Source organism: Panthera tigris, chromosome E3 (assembly GCF_018350195.1).
Source record: "Panthera tigris isolate Pti1 chromosome E3, P.tigris_Pti1_mat1.1, whole genome shotgun sequence".
Taxonomy (NCBI): Eukaryota; Metazoa; Chordata; class Mammalia; order Carnivora; family Felidae; genus Panthera; species Panthera tigris.
The window spans coordinates 40,052,181-40,072,035 of record NC_056675.1 but is presented as its reverse complement, the minus strand read 5'-3'; the positions used below and the strand labels follow the sequence as shown (position 1 = coordinate 40,072,035).

General features: G+C 57.4%; 1 protein-coding gene across 10 annotated transcripts in view; it reads right to left on the bottom strand.

Annotated features, from left to right (window-relative positions):
• IFT140 (intraflagellar transport 140) overlaps positions 1-19,855 on the bottom strand; it is a 71,983-nt gene that overhangs the window by 39,017 nt on the left and 13,111 nt on the right. For 9 of the 10 annotated variants that reach the window (XR_006212696.1, XM_042972443.1, XM_042972440.1 and 6 more), the window contains exons 8-17: positions 19,625-19,716; positions 19,032-19,138; positions 18,310-18,455; positions 15,171-15,374; positions 14,964-15,036; positions 13,328-13,419; positions 6,452-6,579; positions 3,817-3,934; positions 1,773-1,903; positions 266-434 (exon numbers count right to left, since the gene is read on the bottom strand). Coding sequence is in view for 9 of the 10 variants with exons in the window: in XM_042972443.1 (XP_042828377.1) it covers positions 266-434; positions 1,773-1,903; positions 3,817-3,934; positions 6,452-6,579; positions 13,328-13,419; positions 14,964-15,036; positions 15,171-15,374; positions 18,310-18,455; positions 19,032-19,138; positions 19,625-19,716 (1,260 nt within the window). In the remaining variant the exon portion in view is untranslated. The remainder of the gene's footprint in view (positions 1-265; positions 435-1,772; positions 1,904-3,816; positions 3,935-6,451; positions 6,580-13,327; positions 13,420-14,963; positions 15,037-15,170; positions 15,375-18,309; positions 18,456-19,031; positions 19,139-19,624; positions 19,717-19,855) is intronic. The other variant, XM_042972447.1, reaches the window with a different exon arrangement.

Genomic DNA, 19,855 nt, shown 5'->3' with positions numbered 1-19,855 from the left:
AGGGTGGCAGGCTCGGTCCCAGGGAGAAAGTAATATGCAGCACTCGACGTCATGGGAGAACTAAAACAGGACAGCCCGAGTGGGAGCAGACAGAGAGGGTGGGGCCCACCGCCACGCAAACCCAGAGGCCACGCAGGCCGCGTGTCGAGGAGGCAGTCTGCTCCACGGGCACCAACCTCCCTCCAGCTTTCCCATAAACCACGTCAGGACCGTGAACCTGCCCAGACCCCTGCACCAAGAGACAACCACGACGCAGTCAGGGTACCGTGGAGTCCGGGCCATCCTCGGCGGGGAGCTTCTTGTCCCCGGGCTGCAGCGGGGCCCCCGGTGGCTCCCGCACGGCCTCGCACACGAACAGCCTGGGCTCGCTCTGGTCCCAGAAGTGGCTCACGGGAACGAGATCCCTCAGTCTTTCGTCCGCAAAGGCGGGGCTCCTGGAAGAGAAGGCCCATCCTGAGTCCCGAGGGCTGAGATGCGCTCTGGAAACGCGTGCCCAGCCAGGGTCGGTGTCCGCGTCCGCAGGCTGCTGTGCGCTCCACAGACTGCCTGCTCCGGGGCCCCTTCCCACAGCATGCTGCAGCCAGCCTGCCGGGGGCACGCTCACATCAAACAAAGCCAGTCAAAGAGGCCCAGGGCAGCCTCGTCGGAGGGCGTGTGACGCTTTGGCTCTGGAGACTCCACAGAGGGCGCCTGCCAGGACCGGTGTGGACCTCGCGTCCTGTAGGGCGTACACGTGCCGAGGGGTAGGTGAGCTGCCCATAGACAAGGTGGGTCTGGAGGCAAAGGAAGGTCAGATCTCAGAAGCGGAGGGGAGTCTGCGGGGAGGCCATGCACTGTCCCTGCTGCCACCAGAGGAGTGACAGGCTGGGCCGGGGAGGACGTGGCTTGAAGGTGGAGGGCAGAGGGAAAGCGTGAGTCTGAGACATGATTCAAACAAGGGAAATGGGACGAGTCACAGCCGAGGCGACTAAGGGAGAGGTGAGCTGTGAGGTTTCTGAGCACACGGCCGAGACAAGAGTGATCTCTGGAAATGAGGTGCAGGTGATGACAAGAGATTCCAGCGGACATTTGGGGCCGAGAAAGCAGAGCGAGGCTGGGGAGAGGTGAGGGTGGGCCTGTTCGGGCAGGGCCACCAGTGGCAACCAGTTTAAGCCCCCAGGAGAAAGAAGGTTCTGGAAAAGGGTTTCAGCAGTGGAGTGGGAGGGGACTGTAACAGAGAAAAGGAGCAGGTGCCCGGCAAGGCCGGCCTCGGGCTCTGCTGTCGGGCACGTGGTGTGGGTGCCGGCCGCAGTGTGCACCCCGGGTCCTGAGCCGTGCACTGGGCCCTCAGGTGTCACTTTCCAGAGTCAGAGGTGAGCCCTCAGTGGGGCAGGGCGAGCGTGTCCCTGGCAGCAGCAGGAACTCAAACACAGGTTATACGAACTCCCTGAAGAGCAGTGATTACTTTTCTAGAAAGACACCACCACCCAGACAGACGTGCTCCCTTCCCAGGTGCAGACAAGGCTGAGTGACCGCCACTCCCCCCAACATCCGGGCCACCGTGTGCCCATGGCTGCCACTGCCCTTCCAGAAGCCCGTTTCTGCCGGGTAATTCCAGGACCCCAGGGGCTCACATCCATCCCAACTGTCGGGGCTGTTGGCTTCACTGTTTCCTCCACCACCACCTGCTAAGGGCCTTCAAGTCTGGAGCGTCACTCAGCCACCACCTGCTCGGGAGCTGTGTATCATTTTCACTAGCTTTACACTGAAGTCCCGCCGAATCATAGCCTTACTTCTTGGTCTCTTGCCCGTTGAAGGACAGCGTCTCCCTCCGATCAACCTGCCCCGTCTTGAGGTCCAGGAGACTCACGGTATCCATTTCCACGTCATAGAAGCAGATTTTGGAATCGGGGATGCCGTCAGCCTAGGGGAAGACAAAACGGGGCTCACGGAACTGCGTGGCTGGCACCCCGTGGGTTTGAGAACAAGCGTGTGGCGTCCACGACCCGCCGGCCACTCCAGCACTCCTAACGTGGGTGTCGGGGCACCGTCGTCCCACTGAGACAGGTGTCCGGTGGGTACTTTGTAATTTCAGGGGGCCGAGAAACTCTAGAACATTGTGGAGGTCCAACGCCAGCTGTCCGGCTGAGGTGGATGAACCACAGGGACACGGAGGAGTGGATCCCCACGCACCAGTTCTCACACAGGCGAGTGAAGACGAGAGAAGGGGAGCAGCTTGGCTGGTGGGGGAACGAATGCCTACGACTCGGGGAGACTGTGCAAGGCTTTGTCTTACCAGGCGGCAGGACGCTAAATGGGGCCTGAGGACTCAAGAAAAACAAGAAGATCAGCCCGTCAAAACTTCAGACAGAGAACACCGTAAGCCCGATGGCATCAGCGGTTTCTCATCACAAACACCGTCCGCGAGAGGAAAGACCAACAACGAACTGGGAGACGCGTCAGCGACACTGAAGGTGCCCAGCCTCCTGCCCCCCCCCGCCCCCCCCCCAGGGGAACGGTGGACCACTGCCCACGCCAGCCCCTCCTTTCCAAAGTGCACCCTCCCGCGGGGAGCGCCAGCGGGGCTGGGGACAGCTGGTTTTCACCACAAGCTCGCTTGTGCTGCCTGAACTTTATTTCTTTGCCATGTTTTCTTTCACCGCGGACAAAAATTCCTGGTGCAAGAAGAGATGTTTTTGTCCCGGAGTGTCACCGCACTGTCCCCGCCCGCGCCATGCATTCACCCCAGCAGCAGGGAGATGGTGTCGTGTCCTGGGATGCCCACCCTGCTTCTGCTTCCGTGCCCCTGGGCTCCGGCACCGCCCTCCTGCTGCCCGAGGACCCCCATCTCCAGCCAGACTTAGCCTCTGAGACTCAGGCTTGTCTTCGCTGGCCCACGTGCCGCCCCGAGGAGCCTCGAACTCAGCACTGAGACAGGATGCCCCACCGTCCCCCTTTCGACCTCCACGTGGCTGCCCGGGGTGGAATCAGTCCCCGCCCATCCGTGCCCCCCGCCCCAGATGATCCCCACCCCCCAGAAGACTTCTGCACACCCCCCCCCACCACTGAGAAGCAACCTGTAGAAAGGTGCTACGTGACGGTCCTGCCTTGCCCCTGCACCAAGGCCGGCGCCCGTGTGATGGCCCACTGACCGTGCCGGCCTCAGCCTCGACCCTCTGCCAGGGATGGCACACCCTCAGGTCACGCTGCACCACCTGCTTATACTCGGGGCGCGTCTCCCTGTGCCTCCCCTGCCCCTGACACATGCTCGTCTGGAAGCCTCCCGCCCAGCATGGCCCGCAGTCGGACCGTCTCTGATGGACGTCTGTTTGTCCACAGGAAAGGGCCACACTCTCCTAATTAGGCATCGGCTTGTGTCCGCGGTGCCCAACACAGTGCCTGGTTCCCGGAAGGCAACTGGTAAGTAGGTGGTGAACGAATGGATTCGCAAACGAACACTCGTGGGCAGCAAGGCTCACTGCCTGCAGGGCAGGACAGATGTGTCCGCGTCCCTTCTGTCAGACTCTGCTCCCTGGCTGTCCTTGCCTTCTCTAAGCCAGAGGCTCAGAGGGCCTTGCTGCCCCCTCATGCCAAGAGAACGCAGCCGGCTGGTGAAAAGGTACAGAAAAGAGAAGAGGTGCAGAGGGGGACCCTGCACAGGGGGACCCACCGTCTCAGAGGAACTAGGGACCGGGGACAGGTGGGGGCTCAGGTCTCGTGGCAGGAAGGGAGCACAGCGGGCACGGCCGGAGGAGGCCGCGGTCCGGAGGAGGGGGGCACAGCGGGCACAGCCAGAGGAGGCCACGGTCCGGGGAGCAGCTGCTGTCGCGCACCCACCTTGCTGAGGAGGATGCTGATCTTGCCGCCGCTGGCGTTACACCTGAGCGAGGCCATGCCCGCTGCGCCCGGGATCAGATCGGCCAGCTTCCGGTCACCACAGTGCTCTTTGGCCTCTCTGTAGGGGGACACAGGGGCTCAGGGGAGGCACAGGCCTGTGGCCGGGCAGGTCACAGGGCCAGAGCCCGGTCTCTGACAGAACAGAAACCTTCCTTCAAAGAACTCGGGGCTCCTCGAAGGCGTGGCTGCTCGCACGCCGGGGGTCTTGCGCCGCGGCAGAGGGCCCAGATCAGGGTACAGGGCGAGCGTCAGCAGTTTAAGTTGCTAAACTGAGGTACGACGACAATAACGTCGTATTACTTTCAGGCATAAGCATACTGATTCAACGTCTGGGTCAGTCTGTAAAGTTCCCAGGTTTAACGAACAGAAGTGAATACGTATCCCTCCCCCTACTCCTCTGTGCTCAGCCTCTGTCCCTGCGACACGTTTTGGCCGTTCGTCCTGCCAGAACGGGCTGCTGTCCCACGTGCCATGTACAAACACGCGTGTCTCTAGCCCGTTTACTGGGTTCTGGCGTGACGCTGTTACAAACGGCACTGGGTCGGCAGCGGTGGCTCCTCCCGACTGTTTCCACTTAATTCTCATTTCCTCCGTGTTTCCCTGCTGTCCTCCGTGTCCCAGGATCCCTTCCAGGCCCCGTGTCCTTAGGCCCCCCAGGCTGGGACAGTTTGTCTGACTCCAGGCTCCTGTGACATTTCCTGCCTCCGTCCTAGAATTTCTCCAAGGAGGCTCGTGGTCCTGTTGGAGAGCGCTGTGGAAACCCACAACTGGGCCCTGAGCGTGCTGGCAGAGCAAGGCCCCGCACGCGGACTCACTGGTGCCCGGACGTGTATCCGGAGAGGTCTCGACGCGCACCCGACGTCTGTGTCCGTATGAAGCCAAACGTGACTTGTGCTCAACCCTTCGCCATGAGGCTCATTCTCGCCTCCTCCCCTCGCTTATGTCACCTCCTCCCAGCACTGAAGCCCCGGCTCCCAAAACCTGCACCTTCACTCTGTGCAGCTGAGCGGCAGCGCGGGACGCTTGCCCTGTGCCCTGTGCGGGGAGCTCTGTGGACGGCAGTGCGGTCCTGTGTCTGGTCTCTCAGCCCCCAGCATCAACACCACCACCACCACTACCCAAAGGGCCGGGGTCAGCACCGCCTCTCCAAGGGCTGGTTCACACATTTCTACCATACTTAGGTGATTGTCACATTCCGTACTCTATCCTGGGATCCCCTGAAAGATTTTTAAAATTGACGCACATTAAGACTCATTTTCTGCTGTAAAGTGCCATAGGCTCTGACAACCGTGGTGCCTTGTATTTACCACAGAGAAACATTTTTCATGTTTATTTTTGAGAGAGAGACAGATTGGAAGTGGGGGAGGGTGAGAGAGAGAGGGAGACACAGAATCCGAAGCAGGCTCTAGGCTCTGAGCTGTCGGCACAGAGCCCGACGTGGGACTCAAACCCACAGACCGTGAGATCATGACCGGAGCCAAAGGCGGATGCTTAACCGACTGAACCACCCAGGTGCCCCTACCACGTAGAAAATTTTACTGCCTAAAAACTCCCCTGGGCTCTACCTGCTCAACCCTCGTCCCGTATGTGCCCTTCCCCACTACGCAAGTATTAAGAATTTAAGCCAAGGGGTTCCTGGGTGGCTCATCTGGTTGAGGGTCTGACTCTTGATTTCTGCTCAGGTCATGATCCCAGGGTCGTGGGATCAAGCCCCGCATCAGGCTCTGTGCTGAGCATAAAGCCTGCCTGGGACTCTCACTCTCTGTCTGCCCCTGTCCCCTGCTCACGTGAATGTGTGCTCTCTCTCTCTCTCAAAAACAAAAACAACAAAAAAGGAATGGAAAGAGATCCTTCTTTTTTCCAAACACTGCACCAAGGTAAAGCAAAGCTCTAGCCGCCACGGGTGTTGTTTAGGCGTTAGCAATATTGCCCTCACGCCATGCTCACCGGACAGCGGCACAACCCCAAGAACGGAATGGGCCCAAAACAAATTTTCAAAGCCAAGACATAGAGCATTTCAAAAAATTCAGCGGCACGTTAACGTTGAAATGACTCTTGCCCATTTCTACCCACCACGCTGTCTCCTGGTTAGTTTTTACAAAGTGTGCGAACATACCTCACTTTACTGCCCGTCCCACACACTGTGTTTTTTACAAACGGAAGGTCTGCGGCAACCCCGTGGTCAAAAAGTCAGTCGGTGCCGTTTTGCCAACGTTATTTGCTGCTCACTTTGTGTCTTCAGGTTCCATTCTGGTAATTCTTGCCTTATCTCAAACCTTTTCATCGTTGTCATATTTATTACGGTGACCTGTGCTCACAGGTGCTGCACGTTCAGGTGACGGTCGGCAGTTTTTAGCAATAAACCGCTTTCTTATTTAAGGCACGAACGTTTTTTTTGACATAATGCTACTGCACACTTGACTAGAGAACAGACCTATCTTTTGCATGTACCGAGAAAATAAAAAATTAATCTGATTTGCTTTATTGAGAAATTCACTCTATTGCAATGGCCTCAATTTGAACCCGCAATATCTCCCGATATACGTCTATACTTTTATTCGGACAAAGACCGTACCTTCGGGAAAGATCAAAGCTTTTAAAGTGAGCCAAGTCTGTCCCCACAACCAGGAAATTTCCACAGATGTCAAGGAAGCATGGGCTCCCCTCCACCTCTGAGAACAGTAGGAGCTGTTTCACGGTCCCCTGAGGAAAAGGAAAGGAGAATGATTAAGGGAAGCAGCGTGCACGTAGCATCTTACTTTTGTTACTGAACATTACTCACAGGTAATCGTGTTTACACTAAGCAGGCTCTCAGGTAAGACGTGCAGCACCTAGCAGGTTCTAACACTACACAGGGAAGGCTCAGGGGTGTGTGGTGCTCACGGCCGCCAAAACCTGTGGAATTTCCAGTGAAAAGGGCCACAGATGTGTCTCCGCTCACGTTAACGAAGGTGACTTTGGGTCTCTGCCCAGGGGCGGGGTGGCTGCCGGGAGGACCCGCCACTGGTCAGAGGGCTCCAGCGAGGCCTCCATAACCGCCCAGGACTGCGATCGCAGGCCTCCGGGCAGGGAGGGGTGGGGGAGTGGCACCCGGCGAGGACTCGAGGACTCGAGGACTCGGGAGCTCTGCGCCCTCCCGGACGTGCCCTGTGCGTCTCTTCATCTGGCTGCTGCCTCGTGTCCTTTATCGCATCCTTCCACACACGGCTAAACGCGAGTATGTGGTTCCTTCGCCTCTGGGAGCCGCTCTAACCGGCTGCAAGAGCCCGAGGAGGACCCTCCACTCTGTGGCCTGTGGCGGGAGCACGGGTGGGGGTGGGGGTGGGGGACGGAGGCTGTGACCCGTGGGACCTGGAGCGTCTCTGGGTGCACGGTGTCAGAACCGAGCTGAATTCTGGGCACCCTGTGCATGAGGACTACTTAGTGTTCGGTGGTGGGGAACCCTGTTCCTCCGGGAACCTGCAAGGCTTCCCACGTTGCTACCTGTCACCACCTGCCACCACCCCCAAGCACTGCTTGGCCCCTTCCCCGGCTGTGGCCTCAGTTCCCAGCTGCCTGGCTCCAGGTCCTCGGACCGCACCATGGCCCCGCCCACCTGACCTCACTGCGGGCAGCTCCCCCCCCCCCCCACGCCGCTTACACACAAAACCCATCTTCCAGGAGAAAGTAACAAAACTAAAGCCGGAATGCTTGTCCCCATCCCTCTGGGCTTCACACCCCCCGCTGGCTTCGGGTGAGGGCCTTTAGTCAGGCCAGCGGTCCTCCTGCCTCCTCTCCCACTGCTTCTGCCCCCACCAGCCCCTTCTTCGGAAGCTCGGGGCCCCGTAATCGGGGTGCCCTCACTGACACCAAAAGGCAGAAAGCACCGGGGGCGAGTGGAGCGCCACCTCCCGGCCCGGAAAGGAGTCCCCCTAGAGAAGTGGACAGTGCATGGCAGCCGGCGTCGTCTCAAAGAGGCAACGGCAACCGCGGTGTGCGTGTGTACGTCCTCAAGAGTGGGGAGCACGGTGTGCAGAGACGCCCCCAGGCTTTCCTGTAACAGCCCCGTTTTACCTGTGAGAAAAACCAGTGGCTGAGCGTGGAGGTCTGTTGAGCTGGAAACAATAAATGAGTTGCCCCTGGGCACCCCCTTGTTCCCAACCCTCCTACGCCAACATCCATTGCAAGCAACAGTTTCACCGCAATTGATGTGCACGTTTTTAGTATTCTAGTTGACGAGGATAGCCAGCAATGCCCCAGTGTTTCTCAGAGTGTCCTTCCTCCTTTTCGCAAACCTTTAAAGCGGATTTGGATGATGCAGTTTTCTGGAGACTCTGGGCTGTTACAGTATGTAGAGGATTTGCTTTGCTTCTGCTTCTCCTCATGGGAAACAGCGTTCACCTGTTAAAACTTCTGGCCTTAAAGACACAAAGTCTCCAGGGCGCCTGGGTGGCTCAGGTGGCTAAATGTCCGACTGTTGATTCCAGCTCAGGTCACGATCTCACTGATCATAAATCCAAGCCCCGCGTTGGGCTCTGGGCGGACAGCACGGAGCCTGCTTGGGATTCTCCCGCTCTGACCCTCCCCTGCTCACACGCAGTCTCTCTCTCTCCTCTCTCAAAATTAATAAACTTAAAAAAAAAAAAGAGACAAAGTCTCCAAAGAAAGGTTGCAGTTTGCTCAAACTCAGGCTCGACGCTTTGGGCATCCGATCTCAGAACGAGGACTCCACCTGGACGCACATGAAACCCCTCATGACTGCTTGACGCGGACAGATCACCTTGCCCATCACAAGTGACAGGAAACTCGTCCAACCAACGCGCACTTTCGTGGTTTGCGGACGGAAGCGGCGGGCACTGTGCCAGCTTTGCTATCGCAACTCCCGTGGCAGCCATCGAGGCAGCTGCTTTACCGCCTGCTGCTTCAGCCCAACAGGCTGCCACAGGCCCATCCCGGAGCTCAGACCTCAGCCGGGGTAAAACCGCACACATCTACGCCAACACTCGGTGTGCCTTCGGGGCCGCCCGGGATCCGGAGACGTTCCGGGAGCAACAAGATTTCCTTAGCTCCAATGGGGATGAAATTTCAGATGGCTCCTACGTCTGACATGTATCAGAAGCCTCACTTCGGCCAGCAGCTCTGACTGTCGTTAAGGGCATTCAAGACTTGGCTCCCTGGAGGCCAAAGGAAACCACTAGGCTGCTATTTCCACCAACAATGCCGCTGTCAGGGAGGCCGGTAGCTAGACCTCAGTCATTTTCCAAAGGGATGTTCTTCCAAATGACGATCTGGGACAATTGACCAGAGATGCCCAACGATTGGCCCCAGGAGAGAAAGACAATGTTGGAAACATTGGTAATTGTCAGTTTGATAAAAGTTCAACCAAGTAACACCCCAGCCCCGCTAGAAATTCCAAAGTCCCACTTGTTACCACCAGACACGTATTAAACCACTGGTTTACTCACAAAATGATAGGGTTCATGAACAAACGTGGAGAAGTATTAAGAGAAGTGCCACAAGTGGCCGCCTCGCTCGTCCTGCCAAACGTATAATCTGGAGAAGCCTGCTCGTTTCATAAAACGTGCTCGTCTCACGGACGTAAATATGTTTTGGTCACGGTCCGTATCTTTTCTCACTGGGCCGAAGTTTTCCCTTGCACACAGGCCCCTGCCATTTCTGTGGCTAAAATCCTGTCAGAAAACATTACCCCTACGGAACCACTCTCCAGCTATGCAGTGACCAGGGGACCCATTTCCCAGGCGGGCGCTGCAGTAAGTCTGTCCTGTCTGGCTGGTTGTGCAGCGTCGTCACCGTGGGGGAGTCACATTCACCTAACGGCACCACTAAGACTCAGCTGACAAATGTGTAGAGGCCCTCCAACCATCGTGGCCTAAAGCACTGTGGTTGGTCCTATGTCTGAGATCCCCCGCCGTGGGGACTCCTAGGCTCTCACCCTGTGAGGTCGTCACAGGGTGTCAGTGCACTTGGCCCCTGCCACCTCTGACCCACAGCTGATAACAGGAGATGCACTTCAATGTTGTAAAGGCCTAAATGCTTCTATTAAAAATAACCATGCTTTGACAGAGCGATCTTTTCACTGTGCGCTCCTGGGAGACGGTGAGCTTAGATCAGCCTCGCCTCCTGGAGGCTGTCAGAAAAGAAGCCTCCAGAAAGATTCTCTTCCCCACTGGAAATGTTCTCATCAGCCACGGGTAACCAGCCTTTGTGCTGCCGAACTACAGGAAATAGACTCTGGATTCATGTGACGCATCTAAACGAAGCAGCGAACCCCGAGTGGCCCTGCGTGCCGTCCGGTGACCTGAAAGCACAGATTTCCTGGAACTGAGGCGGACGAGACCGCTTTGCCAAGACGTGCAGCCCAGGCCCGTGCTCCTTCTCCTCGCTGCTGCAGCTGCTGTCTTTCATGACAGGGACGCTTTCGTCTGCATTTCCCACACCCTCGAGAAAGGGCAAACCTCGTTTATGGCCTTTCGCTAAAGCCTCGTCATGATCCAATGACACACGAATCTTTCATTTTCACAAATGTTTTCTGAAGAGCGAGAAGGTTCAGAATTCGCAGAAGTCTTTCCTTCGTCAAAACTATTACCCAGATTCACGGTGTCTGAATTTACAAGCGTACGTGTTGTATCCGTGAGAACACCTCTGGTTCCACACAGCGCGTTTGAGATGACAGTACTGACTTAAGACGTCTTTGAAGTTTTGCAAGAAGTTCACCTATTGCTTTCTTTCTCTGCTTGTACTGTATCCTCCCAGATGCACAGCTCTTTCTTTCAGGGTGCCCCTGCGGGCCCGCTGTGCTGCCCTCGTGGCTGTCGTCGAGGGAGATTTCAGGAGGAAGACACGGCCTCAGTTTGCTTCCGCAGGGAGAACCCTTCCCCCTACGTCAGAGTAAGTGCTGGTAAGTATTTCAGTCGGCTCCCTTCACACCTGGTCCTGGCTCGTCATATGATTTGGCCTTATCGGGTTACTTCCTCTTTTGTATGTTATCTTAAGGTCTGTATTTTGTTACTTCTTCAAACTTTTAAAACACGGACGTACCCAACAAGGAGATGATCTCCAAGGCTTATGGCACTGGAACCGTACAAACTTTAGGCTTGTGTACCTTCAGGCTGCCTTTCTCCGCCTCCCGACCTTCCGTGTTACTGAAATGTGGCCCTAAGTGGTTTGCAGCAAGCTATGCACTTGACCTGTAATGTGGGACAGGACGACCAGGCAAGGGCCTTCCTGGCACGGAGGAACAGGACCACTAAATATGGAAAACGTGACTTGATCAGTGATGCTTTCAAAGAAACATCTTGATCAAAAAGGGGAAATGTGAGAATAAAGGGAAACCTCGTTTAGAAAATGGAGTCGGGGGGGTGCCTGGGTGGCTCAGTTAGTTGAGCATCGTACTTCGGCTCAGGTCGTGATCTCACGGTTTGTGAGTTCAAGCCCCACATCGGGCTCTGTGCTGACAGCTCACAGCCTGAAGCCTGCCTCAGATTCTGTGTCTTCCTCTCCCTCTCTCTCTCTCTCAAAAATAAATGTTAGAAAAAAAAAAAAGAGTCAGGAGGCCGGCAGGGGGCGCTCTCAGCCCCACCTGCCAGGTCGGTTGCAGACTCCACAGGAAGAGACCAACGGGGCAAGTGGATACACAGCTGGCCCTTGGACAACAGGGCTCTGAGCCGCGCTGTCCACTTACACACTGCCCTGCACATTTCTTTGTAAATATGGTACAGACTAAAGATATTTTCCTTGTGATTTTCTTCTCTTTTCCCTAGCTTGCTTTATTGTCAAAATACAGTATGTAACACAGATGATTGCTTCTTGGCCTTTCGGCTAAGATCAAGTGTAGTACAACACATATTACAAAATATGCGTTAACCAACTGTGCTACCGGTAAGGCTTCCGGTCACCAGAGTTTTGGGGAGTCTAGTTACATGTGGATTTTGACTGCTTGGGGGCTTGGCCCCCTTGCCTGTAAGTTGTTCAAGGGTAGACTGCTACCCCAGCAGGAGGGAGGTCCCCTCCCACAACAGCCCAGCCCCCAGCTCACCCCAGGGGACGTTTTGTCTACAACAGCCTCCCCGCACCCGCAGAAGAGCCTCCTCTCCCGGTTCTGCAGACTTGCTGTGGTTTTGCTGTAACTTGCTCATCCCGGATGCAATTCTCTGCTACTCCCCGATGAGCCCAGTTCTGCTGGCTGTCCACCCCCAACCCTACAGCGGGGCCCGCGGGCCACCTGTGCTCACATAGCTGCGCCGTTCATGGGCTGTTAACATGGCCCCTCCTGGCCTCAACAGGTGTCCCCAACCAATGCCAGCGGCAGCGGGCTCTGGCCTCCTTCCCTGCAGCTCTCTCTCTGCCTCCCCTCCCACCTCAAACAGGTTGAGGACCTCACGGCGGAGGTGGGGCGGGGGGCGGCATCCCCACGTGAGGCTCTACTCCAGGGCCTCCCCGAGGGGCACTTCCCACCCGCCCTGAGCCCCACCAGGAAGAACTTGGAAATCTGCGGCACGCAGGGTGAGCAGTGGATGACACGGCACAGGCGAACCGCAGCCCACAGAAACCGAACACGGATCCCAGCAAAGGACTCAGAGACAGAAGACGCAGTCCCACTAAGAGCTGAGACCAGGGCCGTGAAAGTTTTCCCGACCTTGACACAACGCTGCTGCGTGTCCTGGGCTGAGTGGTGGCCCCTAAATCTGTCCACCTGGAACTTGTGACCGTGACCTTATTTTGGAAAAAAGGTCTTTGCAGATGGAATTAAGGATCTCAAGAGAAGACTGCTCTGGATTAGGGTGACCCTAAATCCGAGGACAAGCGTCCTTATAAGACACAGAAAACAAGACACAGACACAAGAGGGACAAGTGAACACAGAGCAGAGACGGAGCGATGCATCTGCACAGCAAGGCACGCCGGGGCCACCAGAAGCAGGGGATGCGTGGGATGGACGCTCCTTCAGAACCTCAGAAGGAGCCAGCCCTGCCCACCCCTGGGTTGTGGCCTCCTGAACTGTGAGAAAATAAATTTCTATTGCCTTAAGCCGCTCGATTTATGGTGCTTTGGGATGGCAGGCTCAGGAAACTAACGCACCAGGTCAGCCCCGGGCTCCTGCGCGTGTCTGGGATACGGACACAACATGCAGGGCAGGGCCTGTCCAGAGCCTTCAGGATGGACAGTAACTGCAGCAAACGTTTCCTCCCACTTCCAGCCCGTGGACTCGGGGTCCAGCGATCCAGTCCTTATCACTGTGCGGGGCCGTTGCCCCGCCCCCCGATATCACAAATCCCGGCAGTCACGGGTGGAGCAGCCAGCCTGGAGTCCAGTTTACAACCAAGCACCGGGCCGGGGGACTACGGTCTGGCCGCGTGCAGTCAGTAAGTGGCTGTGGCTGGACTTACAGATGGCCTTTTACACTGTTCTAGTTGCTTTACCATCAAACCCTCTCGCTCCAGAGCAATGACTTACCTGCCAGGTTCGAACTTGAACTCGGTTTGGCTCCACGGTGTAAACGTTTTCCTCGTGCATGGCTAACACTGGAGATTCACACAGGAAGGTTCCTAGGACGAGAGATGAACAGGATACGACGGCAGCCCACCTTTGCACACGTGCTCAGACTTCAGCTCCTCACGCACGTTTCCTTCTCGCCCCGGCCCTCACCACAGCGCAGTGAGGGGTGAGTTCTTGCAGGAAAGCGAGGCCCGAGGCACGGGGACAGCGCGTGCAGGCCCGGGGCTGGTGCGGGGCTGCGGCACTAGGGACCCCGCCCTGCCCCACTCACTAGCCGTCTCCTCTCTCCTCCAACTAGTAGCTGGTGCCTGTTCAAGCAGGTGTCTGTCCACTCTAGGTGGACCTTTGGAGGCCACCAGCCCTAGTCTCTGGGTCTAGACCGGTTCTTATCTAATCAGGGAGGTGATGACACACACGAGACAGAAAATACATCAGCACCTGCCGTGCTGTCTTCCCGTGAGGCAAGAAGTTCATCCCTGCCCCAAAGGGGTCTGCCCTGGAAGAGAGGACGTTAAGTAAGGCCAGAACACGAGGCAGGGCAGGAAAAGTCTTCTAGGAAAATTTAGGCAATGAAGTGTTAGAGGAGAAAAGGAGGGAGGGGTTGGGAAGCGGGGACAGCCTCCTCTGGGGTGAGGGAGCAACACCCCCAGGGACGTGAGAGCGGCTCAGACAAGCCCACAGGGAGAGCCTCCCAGAGCACACGATGACCGGACCCGTGGGGTCAGCACGGGTGGACATGACAGCCGTATAGGAGAGCCGGCCGAGAAGCGCATCCCGAGGGTCGTTCGGGTATGCTGGACACGACCCCCAGAGCTGTCAGGTCCTCATCCCTGGAGCCGTGAATGTTAGGATAAGGGCAAAGCTGGAGGGTTGTGAGATGGGGAGATTGTCCCGGATGACTCAGGTGGGCCCTAAAGGCAACCACAAGCGTCCCCGTAAGAAGGAGCCGATTTGCAACAGGAACGAGGTGACGGTGCGGGTAGGCCCTGGAACGATGGGGCCCAAGCCAAGGATGGCCAGCAGCCACCAAACGATGGAAGAAGCGAGGGACAGACTCCCCAAGTGCTCAGGGGGTAGCGCGGCCTGTCGGCACCTCGATTTGGCCCCGGGGAAAGTGAGTCTGGACTCCTGACCTCTATGGCTGTGAGAGAGAAAATTTCTGCCTAGGTTGCGGTCACTGTCACAGCAGCCCCAGGACACTCCCGCAGGCCTGTGCTGAAGAGTGAGGGAAAGGCGCCCGTGAGAAGGAGGTGGAGGCTGACAGAGCGTCTCTGACGGCCCATCTCACGTTTCCAGACACAGGTTGGCTTTGGTCAAGGTGCCACGGGGCTCCTGCTCTGAGCGGGTCGGGAAACAGTTCAGAAGCCGGGTTATCGTAGCAACCCCCTTCCCCAGAAAGCACTGCGGCTGTTCGCTGTCCCGGCGCCCAGGAGGGCTTCCCGGCCACCCCCGCTGGCTTCGGGAGGGTGCCGCCCATCAGTGAAGGGCCGGAGCCCTGGGCCAGGGCCCACACCACGGGCACCAGCACCCATTAGATGGCAAGAAGATAAAAGCAGGGTGCTGTGAGCCCCCCGTGGGGGGACAAGGCTCTCACCTGCATTCCGTAACGTGGCTCCAGAAGGCTCGAAGATCGCCACCTGTTTCCCGTTCCAGACGGCAACGGCATCCTATAGAGAGTCACGGAGATCATAAAGCAACCTGCCACCGGCACCCTTACCGCCCCGAGTGACCCAGACAGCTGGCCGGGTCCTTTGTCCACACCGAAGAGCCCGGCCGAGCCCAGCGTCCCCCGCGCGGTCACCTTGGTGGCGAACACCCCGCGGACGTGCATGTCTGTGCGCAGGCTGTGCGTCATGCCCGTGGACAGGAAGGACACGCTGAGCAGGCTTGGGGAGGTCTGCACCGCGGCCACTTGCTGGTGGAAGTGTGAGCACATGGCCTGCTCACTGAGGATCACCACGGAGCTGATGCTGTTGACCGCCAGCAGGCTCTTCCGCGAGCCCCACTGGGTTCCGCGCCACAGACGAGACGAGAGTGGGGCAAAGAGGAGGGAGGCGCGGTCAGGAGAGCGGCACGCGCGCGGAGCGTCGACAGTTTTCCCGGCACTACCTCCCCTCGTTATGGAAACCGATTTACAGATTTTTAAGCGTAAAGTACGCGCTGTACAGAAAACCGTAAAACGCGGGCGCTCGAGGTGTGACGCGACAGGGAGACACTGACGTGGCTGTTCCGTCTCGGGTCTGTTCTGACCCGTTAATTGTCAACTTAGGAATGTTTATTCTTTGTAAACGGACAGCAGGCTGACACGGTGTATTAAATCGCGTGGCTCTCCTCCGGTGACACGAACTCCTGCTTTGATAACTTCACATCACCTTCCAAAACTACCTCAGTCTGGCTTTGGCTGCGCTATCCCGTTCCACAGCTAGGTTTACCCATTCGCGGCCAGCGTGCACTGTTTTAATTGCTCTGGTTTTGAGATATATTCTAGTCGGGGATACGGAAATGTTCCGATTCTGTACGTGTTTTCCTCAGCCGTGTGCCACGTGCTCTCCCAGAGGAGTTAACTTTGTTGAATTCCTCCCGAAGGGGAAAAAAAAAAAGGTCATGATTTGCACAGACGTACATGTGATGGGTAAATTTACTTGGGAAGAAATGACACTTTTATAAGATCGAGGCTTCTCTTTAAGGAATGTCTCAGCGCTTACGTGGTTTCTCTTTAAGTTCTTCAGGAAAATTAGCAGGGCTCTTCCTAGCTCTTCAAATCTGAGAAAGTCGTACGTTCTCTGCTGACCTGATAATAATCTATGCTCTTTGCAGCCATTCGTTTTGGCCTCAGTAAGATATTTAACTCCCTACTTCACCGAGAAGCGACTTTTACCTCCGGCTGTGCCACAAGGGTCTAAGGGTAGCCCCCAAAGTGCCATATGGCGCCCCGACCGCTTAGCACGTGTGTCCTCCTGTCCTGACCCGGCTGCGCTTAGGTAGATCTGGTCTCAGAGGACCGCGCACCGCAGGTCTGAGGACCAGGTCTGAGGCAGCAGGTCAGGAGCCCTGAGGCGGGGGCGGGCACAACCGGAGCAAAGTGTGAGGCAACGGCCACCTAACGCTCTGGAAGTTGGGCAAGAGGCAAATGAAGAAGGCCTCAGGAAAGTCCGCTGGACCCGGCAGGAACAGCAGCGTCTGTGGCGCCCTCCCTCCCCCCCCAGGCAGGTGTGGCCGGGAGGTCGGCTCCCTGTCTCATCGCGGCCACAGCATCTCCCAGCTGGTGTTTCTCACTCCCCCGGCTCCACGTTGTCAGGGTGGGGTCCCTGCGGCTCACGGGGTGCCCGAGAATGCCGGGCCCCCACGCCCGCGCCCGGCTCGCTCATGGTGCGTGGGCTCCACTCTGGGAGAGGCGGCCTGAGAAGACCACAGGCCGCGGAGCCCGGCTCCCTGCTCGCAGGGCAGGCAGGGTATCGCTGCACGGAAGTGGCCACCGTCCCCATTCTGAGCTCTGGAGGGGTGACTCAGACTTTCTTCCCCCAGGAGGAGAGGCAGCCCAGCCCACGGGAACAGAGCTCCGAAGCGCTCCCCAGAGGAGGTGACCTCGCTGGAAACAGAACGTGGGCAAGTCCGAGTCTCAGGGTGCTCTCGGAGAGAGCGGGGGTTTGGGTGTGAGCATGGGGAGGAGGCTGGGAGCTTCACGAGAGCTACAAGCTCCCCACAAGCCAGACCGATGCCCAGAGGGAATGGGGGACAGACACACCTAGAGCGGCCTTACTGGGTCACAACAAAGCACCGACCCTGAGCTCAAACACCACACCTGCCCAAATCGGATGGGACTGGACCGTGGGGCAATTGATGCCCAGAGCCACTGGCCAGCGGCTGAGGGCGGCTGAGGCACGAAGTTCGGCAGATCAGGGAGAGGACGGTCAGAGAGCCTCACGGTCCCTGCTGCGCCAGGGGACAGAGACGTCACTGCGGTGGTCCAGCCACCAAACAAATAAACAAGCGGCAGCAAGAAACCCTAGAGGCGGGGGGGGCGGCTGGAGGAACGGTTTGCAACCAAAAATCGAGAGCCACGTAAAACAGGAGAGTATGACAGACACCCTGGAAAGTAAAAGCAAACAGAAACTGCCAGAAGGCCCAGACGTCACATTTAACAGGCCTTCACAGCAGCCACTACAAACATATTCAAACAATATAGGAAACGGCACCTAGAGAAGCGAAGGAAAGTGTGACACTGCATCTCCCCAAATACGGGCCATCGACAGGGAGACAATTCATAATAAAAGAGCAGAAAAGGCATACGCCCAAGAGAAATGAAATCATATGTCCACACAGAAACTTGTACACAAACGTTCACGGCCACGTGAGTCACAAAAAGTCCAGACGTGGAAACAACCCATGCGTCCATCGATGGAACGGACGGAAGGAGAACGGAAACGAAACGTGGTCCATGCCCACACTGGGCGCCCCTCAGCTGTGGGAAGGGATGAACCGCTCACATGCACCATAACGGGCATGGACAGGGGACACGTGATGCTCGGTGACAGAGGCCGGACACGGAAAGCGGTGGATTGTACGGTTCCGTCTCTATGACACGCCAAGTGCGGGCAAACCCAGAGACAGAAAGCGCGCGCGTGTGCACAGAGGACAGGGGATGGGGGGTTGGAGGGGAAGGACTGCACACTCCGAATACACTGAAAGGAAAACCAGGGTGTTACCCATCTCGACAAAGCTGCTGTCAGCGTGGAGAGAGGGTGGGTGGACGGAGAACATGGGTACCAAGGACTACACACCCACAGTCCCGTATCCACAGTTCCGAAACCCCAAAGGCCTTCAGAGTCATTCTGTTGTTTTTATAGGGCCCTAGGCTGAGGAACTGGCAGGTGCAAAGCCAACCACGTCCTCCGCCGTCGCAGGGCGGAGAGAGTGCCCAGCGCCCCGGTGCCGCGTACCTTGATCTGTGTGATGTTGCCTTCGAGCTCAGTGGGGGTCTGAACGGCCCACCTGTCCTTGCCCTCGGCCGCTCGGCCGCTCTGCGGGCCCGGCAGTTTTCTCCACATGGCAACTCGCCCCTTATCGGTGCCCGCTGCCAGGAGACCTGCGGGTAAAAACGAAGCTCTCTGAGGTGAAAGGGTCAAAGGCAGGGGCAAAGGCTCTCAAACATCCGAGCCAGCCCTCTGCCCGGTGAGCTCCGGCACCGGCCCCGCCCCCACCCGCGTGCGCCGGGGGTGCTGGCGCTGCTCCTCCGGATTTTCCACGAGAGCAGGGGTCTGGGTGCCCGTTCAGTGCTGCTTGCGGGGCTAGCCTGGCACCCAGTGCCCAGCAGGCACAAAATAAACGATGGCCTGGCTCGTCGCCCGTCTTCCTGTCCTCCGTGTGTGTACACACGTGCACACGTGCGTACAGGCACATGCATGCGTATTGTTACCTTCCCCTGCTTTTCCTCGCGGTTTCAGGAGGGAACACAGGTCACCTGCCTGTACCCACGGTGGCCACACTGTCGAGCCAACCCGCCGACCTTCACGTGCTGTCATTTTCCCGCTCCCCAGTGACTTTGCTCAGGCGACTGACAGTTACAACCAATCTACCACTCTCTGAGTCGCCACCAGCCATTTTGCAGCCCACAGAGTGAGGACTGAGGCCGCCTCTCTCTCCGGCACCCGACAAGGCTCACCTTTGACTTTACAGTAAGAAACACAGTTTATATTCTCTCCTTTCTCGAAACCAAACTTCTCTTCTGGACTCAGCACGTAATTCTCTCCTCCTTCCAAATCCCAGAATCTGCAACGAAAGGCAGATGGCGCCATTCAGGGGACCATGTCGGGCCCTTCCCCGCCTCCCAGGGTCTTGCTCAATGTGCACAGCGATCGGGAAGCAGACGGAGCCCGAGGGACTCTGACATACAAGGCCCGCTGTCATTATGCTTAGATCTATTTGATGCCTTGTTCATATTCAAAGGGAGCAGGGTTCGTGTGACACCAGGTCACAACGAGAAAGAAGGGACCCCAACCACAGCCATTAACATGGGAGAAACCCAAGTATCACATGGAGGAGAGGCAGGTAGATAAGCCAAGACGTGATTCCACATACGCCAGGCTCGAGAAAACCACGCGTCGGAATCGGGACGGGCCTGCCCGGTGAGGGCCGAGAGGGGACGCCTGGGTCGGTGCTGTGCTCTACCCTCTGACCTCAGAGCTGGTTGTATGGATGTGACTCCAAAGGGACTGACCCTCAATGGCGATGTCTGCCGAGCATCTGGGCTCTTACCTGAGGATGGGCTCCCCTACGGCGGTCACGAGCACGCTGTCCTCAATCAACGCGATGTCTGCCCGGTGACCCGTCTTCCCACTCAACTTGACCTGATGACGAGAAACAACCTGAAGGAAGCACGTTGCTCTTTGGAGCCCAGAGCGTCCAGTATGTGGTGGCCTGGTGGGGATGTGCCAGCCGGGCGGGTGGAGACACATGGAAAGGCGACCCCCACTCAGCCACACGACT